Source organism: Cajanus cajan, chromosome 6 (genome assembly GCF_000230855.2).
Source record: "Cajanus cajan strain Asha chromosome 6, NIPB_CcT2T_4, whole genome shotgun sequence".
Classification (NCBI taxonomy): Eukaryota; Viridiplantae; Streptophyta; class Magnoliopsida; order Fabales; family Fabaceae; genus Cajanus; species Cajanus cajan.
This window is the reverse complement of record NC_138522.1, coordinates 6,767,907-6,779,973: the sequence shown is the minus strand read 5'-3', so window position 1 is coordinate 6,779,973 and position 12,067 is coordinate 6,767,907. Positions and strand designations below refer to the sequence as shown.

At 37.5% G+C, this 12,067-nt stretch overlaps 2 protein-coding genes and 1 long non-coding RNA gene across 10 annotated transcripts; 2 read left to right on the top strand and 1 right to left on the bottom strand.

Moving 5' to 3' along the window:
* Positions 1 to 1,513: 1,513 nt before the first annotated feature.
* Positions 1,514 to 4,755, bottom strand: LOC114914942 (uncharacterized). 6 transcript variants are annotated; one of them, XR_014434495.1, is made up of 6 exons: positions 4,243 to 4,755; positions 3,835 to 4,078; positions 3,518 to 3,610; positions 3,314 to 3,418; positions 1,926 to 1,989; positions 1,514 to 1,839 (listed from the first exon to the last, which is right to left on the bottom strand). It is a non-coding gene; the product is annotated as an uncharacterized LOC114914942 (long non-coding RNA). The 6 variants fall into 6 exon arrangements; XR_014434496.1 differs by having other exon boundaries at positions 1,514 to 1,989; positions 4,251 to 4,755; XR_014434491.1 differs by having other exon boundaries at positions 1,514 to 1,989; positions 4,243 to 4,752.
* Positions 4,756 to 4,940: 185 nt separating this feature from the next.
* LOC145958921 (uncharacterized) lies at positions 4,941 to 8,486 on the top strand. Its single transcript, XM_083076620.1, has 2 exons — positions 4,941 to 7,766; positions 8,239 to 8,486. The coding sequence occupies exons 1-2, from the start codon at positions 6,056 to 6,058 to the stop codon at positions 8,478 to 8,480; spliced, it is 1,953 nt and encodes a 650-aa protein (XP_082932746.1). The 5' UTR covers positions 4,941 to 6,055; the 3' UTR covers positions 8,481 to 8,486.
* Positions 8,487 to 8,572: 86 nt separating this feature from the next.
* Positions 8,573 to 11,702, top strand: LOC145958922 (uncharacterized). 3 transcript variants are annotated; one of them, XM_083076623.1, is made up of 4 exons: positions 8,573 to 8,697; positions 8,772 to 8,849; positions 8,931 to 9,114; positions 9,191 to 11,702. In XM_083076623.1, exons 1-4 carry the CDS (start codon positions 8,617 to 8,619, stop codon positions 10,039 to 10,041), a joined length of 1,194 nt encoding a protein of 397 aa, XP_082932749.1. In that variant the 5' UTR covers positions 8,573 to 8,616; the 3' UTR covers positions 10,042 to 11,702. The 3 variants fall into 3 exon arrangements, with proteins under 3 accessions (XP_082932749.1, XP_082932748.1, XP_082932747.1); XM_083076622.1 differs by having other exon boundaries at positions 8,772 to 9,069; XM_083076621.1 differs by having other exon boundaries at positions 8,772 to 9,114.
* The last annotated feature ends 365 nt before the right edge of the window (positions 11,703 to 12,067 follow it).

Genomic DNA, 12,067 nt, shown 5'->3' with positions numbered 1-12,067 from the left:
TTATCGTAACTAGGGATGGCAATGAGGTTCCATGGGGGCGGGTAATAGTAAATCTGCCCTTGCCCTGTTAGATGAAAATTGTCTCCATACCCACCCCATATCTGCGCGGGTATCCATTGAGCAGGTATCCATGAATTTCTTGAATATCCACGGATATCTATGGATATTTATAAATTTTTAAAAAATTAAAAAAATTATATTCAAATAATTTTAAGTCTATATTTAATATCATTGAAATATTAAAAATAAAAATTTAATGTTAATTTTAAACTTGTATTTAACGTTAATTTTGTTGAAATAATAATAAAAATGTAAGATAATCAATAACTTAAAATACATCAATCTCACAAATAAGTTTAAAGTATCATCACAAAGCTACAATAATTCAATCTCATAATTCTAAACGAAAGTAAACAACTTAAAATACATAAATTTTATTGGTCAAATCAAAGCTAGAAAATTAATCAAATTATATCCAACATAATTCTGTAACATGCTTAACACATGTTGGTAACTTCATCAACCTCACTTTTGTAAAAAAATAAGATGAAAAAGTGTAATTTTAGGGTTATATGGTACAATGATAATTAGAATATTTAAGAAATATTATTAAACGGGTACCCGCGGGTATGAATATCATCATACCCACCCCTGCCCCATTTATAAACGGGTGTTTACGGTGGAATTAACCATCAAATCCTGGGTTCTTTTTATTTAGACTAGCATACGAACGTATTTCAATTTAGGTGCCTTACTGTGTGTTATCGTGCTACCGAGAATGGAGAGTAGGATGAAAAAGTCTTAGCAACTACTTGTTTCGAAATGTTCTTCTATTACTACTAACAAGCAATGCTCACTACAACATTTGTTGTCTATGACAACAATAAAAAATCGTTGTTGAAAGCTAAAAAACCGTTCCTGAAAGTTTAGGGAACGGTTTGGCAACGGTTTGTCAAGCGTGGATTTATCAACCGTTGCCTATTCTAATAAGCAACGGTTTTTTGGACTATGCCCACGATGTCAAAAAAAACCGTTACCTAAACTTCCTGGAACGGTTTTCATGGTCTTCATTAGCAACGGTTTTTTTTTTATTTAAGGCAACACTATAAATTTTTAAAGAACGGTTTTAGAAATGTAGGCTTTTTTTATAGGCAACACTTTTATGACCATTGCTAGTGACATTAGGAAAAAAAATTTTAAGGTTGTCTATGAGATAATATAGACAACAATTTAGACTAAATTTAAGTTACAATTTTGTAAATGTTGTCTAAATAAACGTGCAACGGTTATTTTTATATTGACTTATAATATTGGTAATAACACACCATTATTTAAGCAATAATCTTCACCATATACTATTTTTAAATGGTTATGAATGTAATATATATATATATATATATATATATATATATATATATATATCATGTGAAATCATACATATATATATATAATAAATAATTGATTTCATCCTCAAAAAATAATAAAATAAATTATAAAATGAAATCCAAACACATGTAAAATTGACTTGCATTAATTAGTTCCAAGTATATGACAATTCAAAAGCATAAAACTCCAAATAAAATCATCCAAAGATGTCAAAGTTTATATAAAATTTCTAAATTTCAAAATAAAGTGTCATCTAGGAATATTATACATAGCTAGTCATCCATCCATGTAAATAACATCATTCAGTCTCTTCATCATCATAAGGTTGATCTTCATTATCAAGTCTTCCCAAACCTCGAACTCTACCGGGTTTTTCTTTGCCAAAGATTGATTGAAAAGCTTGTTCAGCAGATTCACTACTTGAGAAACATCATCTCCATTCTTCTTTTCTTGCTACATAAATTAGAGATTGAATAATAAGAAATGCACAAGAGGTACAAGAATTTATTGTTTTGCACATATAAACATAAATATAATACCAATTTTGCACGAATCCTTGCAAAGTTTGTAGGACCCATGCGTTGAATGTATTTCTGCTTTGCCCTATTGATAGCATTTTTCTGGCTTATTAGACATCCTCTCTAAGACACCAAATAGTAACTACTACATAACTTGAGCTTTAAATCTCCAAATACATGGGGTTAATTTTGTTAGAAAGCTAAGACACTAAGCTTTTTATAATTAAAATTTGAGAATTTTATATTTTGACATGCAGTACCAGTTTTTATTTTAAAACAAGTCAATCCTTGCTGTAACAGAGTACACATCCTCTCTTAGACACCAAAGAGTAACTACTGCATAACTTGAGCTCTAGGTCTCCAAATAGCATGGGGTTAATTTTGTTAGAAAGCTAAGACACTAAGATTTTCATAATTAAAATTTTAGAATTTTATAGTTTGACATGCAGTACCAATTTTTATTTTAAAACAAGTCAATCCTTGCTGTAACAGAGTACACATCCTCTCTTAGACACCAAAGACTAACTACTACATAACTTGAGCTCTAGGTCTCCAAATAGCATGGGGTTAATTTTGTTAGAAAGCTAAGACACTAATATTTTCATAATTAAAATTTTAGAATTTTATAGTTTGACATGCAGTACCAGTTTTTATTTTAAAACAAGTCAATCCTTGCTGTAACAGAGTACACATCCTCTTTTAGACACCAAAGAGTAACTACTGCATAACTTGAGCTCTAGGTCTCCAAATAGCATGGGGTTAATTTTGTTAGAAAGCTAAGACACTAATATTTTCATAATTAAAATTTTAGAATTTTATAGTTTGACATGCAGTACCAGTTTTTATTTTAAAACAAGTCAATCCTTGCTGTAACAGAGTACACATCCTCTTTTAGACACCAAAGAGTAACTACTGCATAACTTGAGCTCTAGGTCTCCAAATAGCATGGGGTTAATTTTGTTAGAAAGCTAAGACACTAATATTTTCATAATTAAAATTTTAGAATTTTATAGTTTGACATGCAGTACCAGTTTTTATTTTAAAACAAGTCAATCCTTGTTGTAACAGAGTACACATCCTCTTTTAGACACCAAAGAGTAACTACTGCATAACTTGAGCTCTAGGTCTCCAAATAGCATGGGGTTAATTTTTTTAGAAAGCTAAGACACTAATCTTTTCATAATTAAAATTTTAGAATTTTATAGTTTGACATGCAGTACCAGTTTTTATTTTAAAACAAGTCAATCCTTGCTGTAACAGAGTACACATCCTCATTTAATGAGTTCTGTATAATTTATTTATTTAACATTTACTGTGAAATTCAAAAAAATATTTTGTAGAATTGGAAACAAAATTACTATATTATTATTATATAGACCAGAAGTTAGAGATGAGAGGAAATGATATACCAATTTGGTAGGCCAAAGGATCGTACCATCTTACCAACCCAACGGGATCCTACAAAAATGACTTTGTTAGCAGAAGTTACCAGTGCTTCTCCTGTTTCAGCAAACCTGGTAAGAAAAGTCCAATTAAGGCTATAGGAACAGATGTAACTATGAAACCAAAGGGAAGAAGGATGGGTGCAAAATAAGGCTATATCCTGTTATAACCTCAACAAGGTCTTCTGGAGCTCCTATGGCAGCAAGAGCTGATTGGATTATACGGAAGTAAAAGCACCCACACCAACTTGCATTTTCTGAAATCTACATTTAGAATCACATTTCTGTTAAATTGCAAACATAAATTTATAGTAAATAGTAAGAGCAGTATTAACCCTTGCAGCGTCTCAGTTTGGATACAAGTTTGTCAATGAATGTTAATATACCATGAGAGATATCAGTCAACAATGTCTATTCTTTAAAAAATGTGGTGCATTCATGGAATGAACAATTCTAGATAGGCAGATAGCATATATATGTCATTTTACCTTAATCACAATGCCATTTCCAGAAAAAACTGCTGCCAACATAGGGTTAAAAATATTGTGGAAAGGATAGTTCCATCACACAATGGCACCGATAACACCCAGAGGGTGAAATTCTACTCTGGCTCTTTTATGAAGCATTGCTCTTCCACCCTCTGATAGTAGCCAATTTATCTTCTCACATGTTGTCATTATTTCACCTAAAGAGGCATCTACCATTGTCTTTCCAGTATCACGTGAAGATATTCTGGTAAAAAGCACATGGATTAGAATATACTCAAGAAAGTTACAATATTCTTATGCAAAATGTATAATTCATACATATTTTAGACTGATGAATGAAACAATATGATAACTAAAAACAAAAAAGATGCTTGTATGCTTCCCAGAATATATGATTTATTTGAAAACCTTCATACACTCAGCCTTGAACTCCAGCAGGAACTCCCTCTCCACATTGGCAACAACCACGAGAGCCTCCGTCGCGGCCTTTCGCGTTGACCAATCGTGACTGCTCAGCAACACCACCAAGCAGGGATTCGGAGCTCCGTCGATCGTGGCGGCGAGACACAGCGTCGCGCCGGCCTGCGCGTTCTGGTCCTGCTCCGTGAACAGCGCCTCTGCCAACGGCTTCACGAACGAACCTAACGGCTGCTAGCTGACGTGGCGCGACAATGCCGTGATGGAACTCACGCACGCGGATCACACTGACGAGTCCGTGTCTCGGAGCCGCCGCACGACGCAATCGGGCTTGAAGCCCTCGCGGTGGAGGACAACGATGTCGGTAGTGGTGGCATATGGGGCGAGGCCAGAGGAGAGTATGAGATTTAGGGTTTGGTGGATGGGGGAGAGGGATTGGGAGTGGGAGTGGGAGGAGGCGGCTGGGTTTACGTCACGAGTGAAAGGGTAGCGAGCCAAACAAAATGTTAATATTGAAAAGAGAATACTGCACGCTTTTATCAAGTGTTGTCTATCTGTGTTTTTAGGAACGGTTTTATAATTGTTGTCAAACGAAATGGCAACAATTTACAAAATTGTTGCCTATTCCATATTTCGAGAACACATTTTTAGGCGTTGCCTAAAAACTCGTTGCCTAATATAAAAAATGTTGTAGTGGCTCATGCACGCAAATAATAATATGAACATAGTGAACAATATATATGTTAGCAATGCAAATCATAGTTCATTTCGTACAATGATCAAATTACGTTACACATGCGAACATATTGATCCAAGTACATGAATACACTACGTAATTAAACAACGAACAAGAAGACTATTCTACTTCTACTCCTAAAAAGAGAAAAAAGTGGCCGAGAGTCAGTCATACCCAAAAACGATCTTGTGCACGAAAGCCATATGTGTGTGTAGGCAGAGAGTGCTTCAGAGTCCAATTCTAGTATGAGTTTTTCGACCTCCTTAAAGGTCCGTACTCCTTGTATTTATAGAGCAATCAAGGGCGGTTGATTCTGTACATGTACGCTTTTGACTCATAACCGCTATCCACTATCTTTGCTACGTGGTCTTGACTCAACTTCCTTTAACCGCTCTTCCCACGTTCCTTGTTTTCTCGATTGATTTTTTAGTAACCGTTTTGGCTTAACCTCCATGTTCTGACAGTCTCAACTTTTCAACTATTTTCGAGCAACACTTGTTTTTTCGAGTCCCATAATTTCATCATGTGTTGATTTTACTTCTCAGGCAGCGCTATCAATCTTTTCGAGTCACATGATTTTCGAGTATGCCTAACAAATGCCCCCCTAGGAATTTGGTTTCGATGAGCATCTTAGGAGAAAACCAAATTCCTATCAAGGTTGTTCTTCGATACTTCCTCGATTTGTTTCTTGATGTTCACTTTTCTTGACGTTAACTTAATCTTTCTTTCGATGAAAACCTATTCTTGTAAGGTACTGACCATTTGGATGTGACATTGATAGCTCTGACGGCGCATACTTCTATTTTTCCATAAATTTGCCTTCTGATATGAAACGTTTTGGCAGTTGTTTTGGAAATTCAATTTAATATTTCAAATAATCTTGCCTAACCTAACCCGTTTCAACCTAGGCCCATTTACCTCGTTTAAAACCCCTTTTTCACCCTAGGGTTAAATTGTTTTCACCATTCTCTTCCTTCGTGCCCAAGTTTTCTTGCTCACTATTTCTTTTTTGCTCTGGTTCTTGATCTTCTTCTCAGACCGTTCTCTCTGTTCTTGCTTTTGTTTGTTATGGCTTCTTCTGCTGCGTCCACTTCCGCTGCCGTAGCTTCTTCAATGTCTCCTACTGCCACCACTTCTTCCCCTATTTTGATTGCTACTACTTCTGCTGCTATGCCCACCACTCCGGTAACCACTATGGCCACCGCAACTACTATCCAGGACACTCCTCTGCTACTGACTGGTGCTCAGGTTCAAAAGGTCAAAGAAGGTGATGACACTTTCATTCCAATTCCAGGCATGGAGGAGGCTAGTTTGAAAATATACCAATCTCAGGTACTTCTTCCTTTTTCTCTAGCAGATGGTTCTGTTCATGCTTTCCTTGGTCCTTTTGCTGGTCAAAATACCAAGAGATATGGTAATACCCTTTTGCCTGAGGACTCCACCACCCTACCTTTCATTTATTCCCCAGAAATAGACCTAAACCTTTTTGGGGATACTACCAAAATTTTTAGAGCGTTTCCCCCCGTTAAAGAAAGGCACCTCTCTTGGTTAGCTCGTGTAGAGGCTTCTATGTCCTCAGAATGGAAAGTAACAGGTATTTTTGAATTTATCCAACTAGCTAAGTTCGACCTCCACCTTTTCGACCCTCAAATGCTCCTTTCTGCTATCTTCTTCTGGAATAGAGAGACTCGGGCTTTCGAGTTTCCTTGTGGCTTCATTTGCCCGACGTTACTTGATGTTGCTGCTATAACAGGGTTAAAGCCTATTGGAGATAGGTTTTATCCTGACGCCTTTGAAGAGGAAATTTCGATCAAGGATACTTCAATTTCTTGGGATAAGAAGACCTATTTGGCCTTTATTAACGCGCATATGGGACAACCTGACACGCCTGTCTCACCTTCAGAGCATATTGCCTTTCTTATGTACTGGTTGTCAGCCTGTGTCTTTTGCACCCCTTCGCTTCAAGTCCCAAAATATTATTACAATTTAGCTCAAGCCCTTCATTTGCAAAGGAAAATCTGCTTAAGCAAATTACTTCTAGCCTCTCTTTATACTTGTCTTGATGAAGCTTATGAAAGTCTTGCTCGAGAATCTGGGCCTCGAAATCTCTCTGGCCCGTTATGGCTACTTCAACTTTGGCTCAACGCGCTATTGGAGAAGAAACTTCATTTGCCCTCAAAACCCATTCCCATATGTGAACTCGAAGGAGCTCGTTTAACAACCCTTACCCCTCGAAAGCGTCTGGTAGACAATTTCGAGAAATATATTAGAGCCATCCTTAGCTTTACTGACTTCACTGAAGATTTAGCCCCTTTCATTCGACCGAATTTGATAGGTCCTACATGGTTGCGCCAAAATAACCAAGTTGGTAGCATAAGTCCAGCTTCAACTGACCTGTGGTTTGGATTCTTGTCTTGGGATGTGATCATGTCGGGTATGAGGCAAAAAGATGTCAGACTTTATCCTTATCAGCCCCAACTTTTTGCTCGACAGTTTGGGCTTTGCCAAATGAAACCTCTTCCCCTTCGACGTAAAGAAGACATTGATGCGGATATTTGTGTCGAAAAAGGGAATTATGAAGAAGTCCTTAACTTCATCCTTCGCCCTGATAAAGAACTTAGGCTTACACCGACCACCTTTTCTCCTTCCTACTTAGTCTCAAAATGCTACCTTCGATGGTGGTGTTACTATATTGTAGATAAACTCACCGATTTTGATGGCTTTCTGAAAAAGCTGATTAGTTCTCCTCTTTCTTGTTCGCAGGGGCCTAAACAACCAGGTACTTTCAAGAATCAACTTATCATTTATCAATTCGAACAATTTTTTAAGGTTTGTTATCGACCTGACAATGCGCACCGAACCATTTTTGACGCTTCTGTCTCATTATCGAAAATGGTACAACGGAACATTCGCTCAAAAAAGGTAATAAATCCTCAAGGTAAAACTGATTTCGAAAAATTTTGTCCAAAGCATATACCTCCTCTTCCAAATGCCCTTTTTGGTCTAGTTAAACATGTATCTCATCCTCCTTGGGTGAAAACACTCGACCCGTTTTACCTTGAGCGCAAAGAAGTTCCTGTAAAGAATAAAGTTACCTACGCGAGATGTTCCGTGTACGATTTTCCTCGAAACAAATGGTGGCCATTATGTTGGGTCAATAACATTAACCCTCCTCCTGGTAAATATTTTTCACCTCCTTCTTCTTCGCGTATACCTTAAACTTTTCTCACTTCTTTGCTCGAAACTTGTAGCTGCCATCCCTCAGCGTGTTCCTCGACATGTTGATCCAACTCCTGATTGGGAGAGTGACGATGACGAGGATAAGGAGACATCTAAAAAGGGTCAAAAGAGAAAGACTGCTGCTGACAAGGTTTCTTTACGTTCTAAGGTATACCTTGTTTGGATTGTAGTTTTTCTCGAAACTAATATTTTATCTTACCTTCTCGAAATTCTACTCTACAGAGTATTGGAAACTCGAAGAAACAAAGAATAGGTTCAGACAGTACCAAAACTGTTAAGTATCTTAACTCAAATATTAAGATTATTTTCTTGCTCGTTTTTCATACCTAATCAATTATTTTCCAATTCAGGTCTCGACCACAAAAAAACAAGACAAGGGGAAAGGTAAGATGGTCTTGCCTCTTCCCAAAAAACCTCAACAATCCTCTGGCGAGAAGTTGCTTAAAGACGCCATGAAGTCCGTTCCTAAGGTATCTCAATTTCGACGTCTTTCCTCCTTTATATTTCTCTTATGCCTTTAACCGTTCTAAAATCCTATTAATAGGATATTGCGATTATCCCACTGGATTCTTCTCAAGGGGTGTCTCAAGAGGTGCAGAAAAGCGTACCCTTTGCCACTGAGGTAACCCAACATGTTCATCTTGTTATACCTTGTGACTCAAATTTCCTCTTGATGTTTAGCCTGACTTCTTCATTTCCTCAGTTGTCTACTCCTCAAATGGATGTTGCGGCGCTTGCCTCTGCCATGGCTTCGATAGAAGTTCCCCCTCCTGTCGAAGAGGGTAAGATTCCCCAACCCGAACCTTTGACTAATATGGAGACGCGGCAAGACTCCGCTCAAGGTGAACCTTCTTTCGAACTACAACCTCCCTTGGATCCGAACCAGGGTATATTTCTTTCGACTTTAATCTTCGATATGATACCTTGTTAATGGAAGTTTCTTATGTATTTACTTTTGTGCAGGTTCAACTGAGTCCCCTAGACCTTTTACCACTTCTCCTTCAACCCAGGGCGGTGCTACTTCTTCTGTCCAAGGTCTCTCCTTGATTCCCTCTCCAGATTTGGATTTGATGAGTTTCTTTAATGACGAGGACGAAGATATCAATACTATCTTCAAAGTGTTGGACAACTGGACGAGTGGTCCCTCTGGGTCAGAGAAAGACAAATTGAAGGTTGTTGAGCCAGCTTCTGACACACCTTCTTACCAACCCCTACTCGACTCTTTTCGCTCGAAGGCATACGTTAAAGATCTCGATCAAGCCTTCCTTATTCCTGAATTCAAAACGGAAGTGCAACAAATGATTGATGAGTTGCTCAGTTATTCGGACCTTCCTTCTGATATTTCTTTAGAGCTTCAAGCATTTATCAAGCCCTTTAGCCGCGCCTGGGAACTTCGAACTCAGTGGTCTATTGCATATCAAGAAGTGACTCAAATTGAGGTCGAAACTGAAGGAGACCGTGCTAAGCTCGAGAAACTCCGAGACGAGTTGGTTTCTATCAAGAAATCAACGGAAGAAATGATTTCTGCTTTACAAGCATTGCAGAAGGAGGAGGCTGATATCGAACGTACTATTGAAGCCTTAAACCACGAGCTTGACAAAACTCGCTCGAAGAAGGATGGAGTGAAAATTAAGAGTCAAGAGATCAAGCAACATCAAACAGGGCTTAAGGAAGAGGGCAAAGCCATTGCTTCTCGATTAGCAAAGACTTTGGAGCAGAAGAGGCATTTAGAAGCTCAATGTGCGTCTCGCAAAAAGAATCTGGACGAGGCTTACAAAGCTTTCGCGGATTTCAAGAAGCAATTTTTGCAATAATTCATTCTTCTTATCTATTTTTCCAACCTTTTAGTTTATATTTGCCTTGTATTGAACAATTATTCTTCTGCTCTTTTATGGAAATGTTTTAAATATTTCCCATTTATGACTTTGCTTGCACTTGAATTATTTATCTCCTTAATTACATATGCGTTCTTTGAATATACTTGCTCGACTAGAAATGGGCCTTCCCAATTATATGACCACTTCCCCAAACATCGAGATTTTTGATCCATGGGAAGTATAACTTTTAATACCAATTCTCCGACTCGAAAACGTTGCATATTCACTCTCTTATTATAAGTTTTCTCGACTCTTTCTTTCTGTCGAACAATATTCTGTAACGCAATTAATCTTTCTTCCTCTAAAGAGATCAACTCATCATACATCAAGTTCCAATAATCCTCCACGGGTAATTCATTTTGTTTTTGTATATGAATTGATTGTAAGTTAATATCGATAGGAAGAATAGCCTCATGGCCATATACTAATTTATATGGGGTTGTTTTCGTGGCATCTCGAGGTGAGTTCCTATATGCCCATAGTATTTGGACGAGAGTTTCATGCCAATTTCGAGGTTTATTTGATATGTGTTTTTTGATTAAACCAATTACCACTTTATTAGCAGCCTCAACTTGACCATTAGCTTGGGCATAATATGGTGTTGAAGTTACCAACTTAATTCCTCTTGATTCTGCATATCGAGCAATGTTTCGACCCGTGAAAACCGTACCCTGATCAGTAGTGATTGTTTGAGGAATTCCAAACCTTGTAATAATATGGTCTTCGATAAAATCAATTATATCTTTTTGCTCGACTTCTTTCAAAGGAATAGCTTCAACCCATTTTGTAAAATAGTCTATGGCAACTAGTATATACCTGTGGTTCTTCGAGAAAGGTGGGTGTATTTGTCCGATTAAATCCATTGCCCAACCCCGAAATGGCCAAGGTTTGATGATCGAATGCAACTCACTTGCCGGTACCTTTTGTATTGGTCCATGCTTTTGACACTCCACACAACTTTTTGCGAATTCGATACAATCTTTAATCATAGTAGGCCAATATAAGCCTTTCCTTGACAAAACCCATTTCATCTTCTTTCCAGCTTGATGTGCTCCACAAATGCCTTCATGAATTTCTGCCATTGCTATATAACCTTCATGGTCTCCCAAACATTTGAACAAAACTCCGTCGAAGCCTCTTTTGTACAATTCATCATTTAGTAAGAGATAATTAAGAGCTTGGAGTTTAATCTTCCTTTCGACCTTTATGTTAGGATTTCGCAAGTATTCGATCAATTCGCTCCTCCAATCTTGTTGACCTGCTGAACTTATATTTAGAATTGCTCGATAGTCTAACACTTCACTCTCTGTATGAATCAGATATTCAAGATACTCTTTACTGATTTTATATCCAGAGTCTATTTGGGCCAATTTATTTGCAATATGATTTGAGTCCCGGGGAATGTGTTGTAACTCTACTTCATCAAACGTGTCAAGTAATCGTGTAGCTCGAGTTTTGAATTCAATTAATTTTTCATTTAAACACTTATACTCTCGAGTTAATTGTTTGATGACCAGTTGTGAATCTCCTCGAATTACCACATTTTTAGCGCCTAATTCTTCAAGAATCTCAAGTCCAGTAATCAATGCTTGGTATTCAGTTTCATTATTCGAGCATCCTGTATTTGTTTTGACTGATAACTTCGTCGGGACCCCTTTGGGAGAGATGATTAAAAGACCTATTCCGGCGCCTAACTCGTGTTTCGAGCCATCGAAATATAATTGCCAAGGCTTGGTGGTTATGTAATTAACTTCTTCAGTTCCATTCGAATGTTCTGCAAGAAAATCTGCAATTATTTGTCCTTTAGTTGCTTTCAGCGGCTCGAAAGTTAATGGGTATTCGGTTAAGGCAAGTGCCCATTTGCCGACTCGAGAATGTAACACAGGTTTACACAACATATATTTTATCACATTACTTCGACAAAGTATTACAACATTACGAGTCCTAATATAGTACTTCAACT

Excerpts from the sequence above, each read along its gene's own strand:
- LOC145958921 (XM_083076620.1), top strand. The coding sequence starts at position 6,056 with ATGGCTTCTTCTGCTGCGTCCACTTCCGCTGCCGTAGCTTCTTCAATG. Across the intron at positions 7,767-8,238 it reads GCAGGGGCCTAAACAACCAG|CTGCCATCCCTCAGCGTGTT; the intron begins GTACTTTCAAGA and ends CGAAACTTGTAG.
- LOC145958922 (XM_083076621.1), top strand. The coding sequence starts at position 8,617 with ATGGTCTTGCCTCTTCCCAAAAAACCTCAACAATCCTCTGGCGAGAAG. Across the intron at positions 8,698-8,771 it reads CCATGAAGTCCGTTCCTAAG|GATATTGCGATTATCCCACT; the intron begins GTATCTCAATTT and ends TCCTATTAATAG. Across the intron at positions 9,115-9,190 it reads TCCCTTGGATCCGAACCAGG|GTTCAACTGAGTCCCCTAGA; the intron begins GTATATTTCTTT and ends ACTTTTGTGCAG.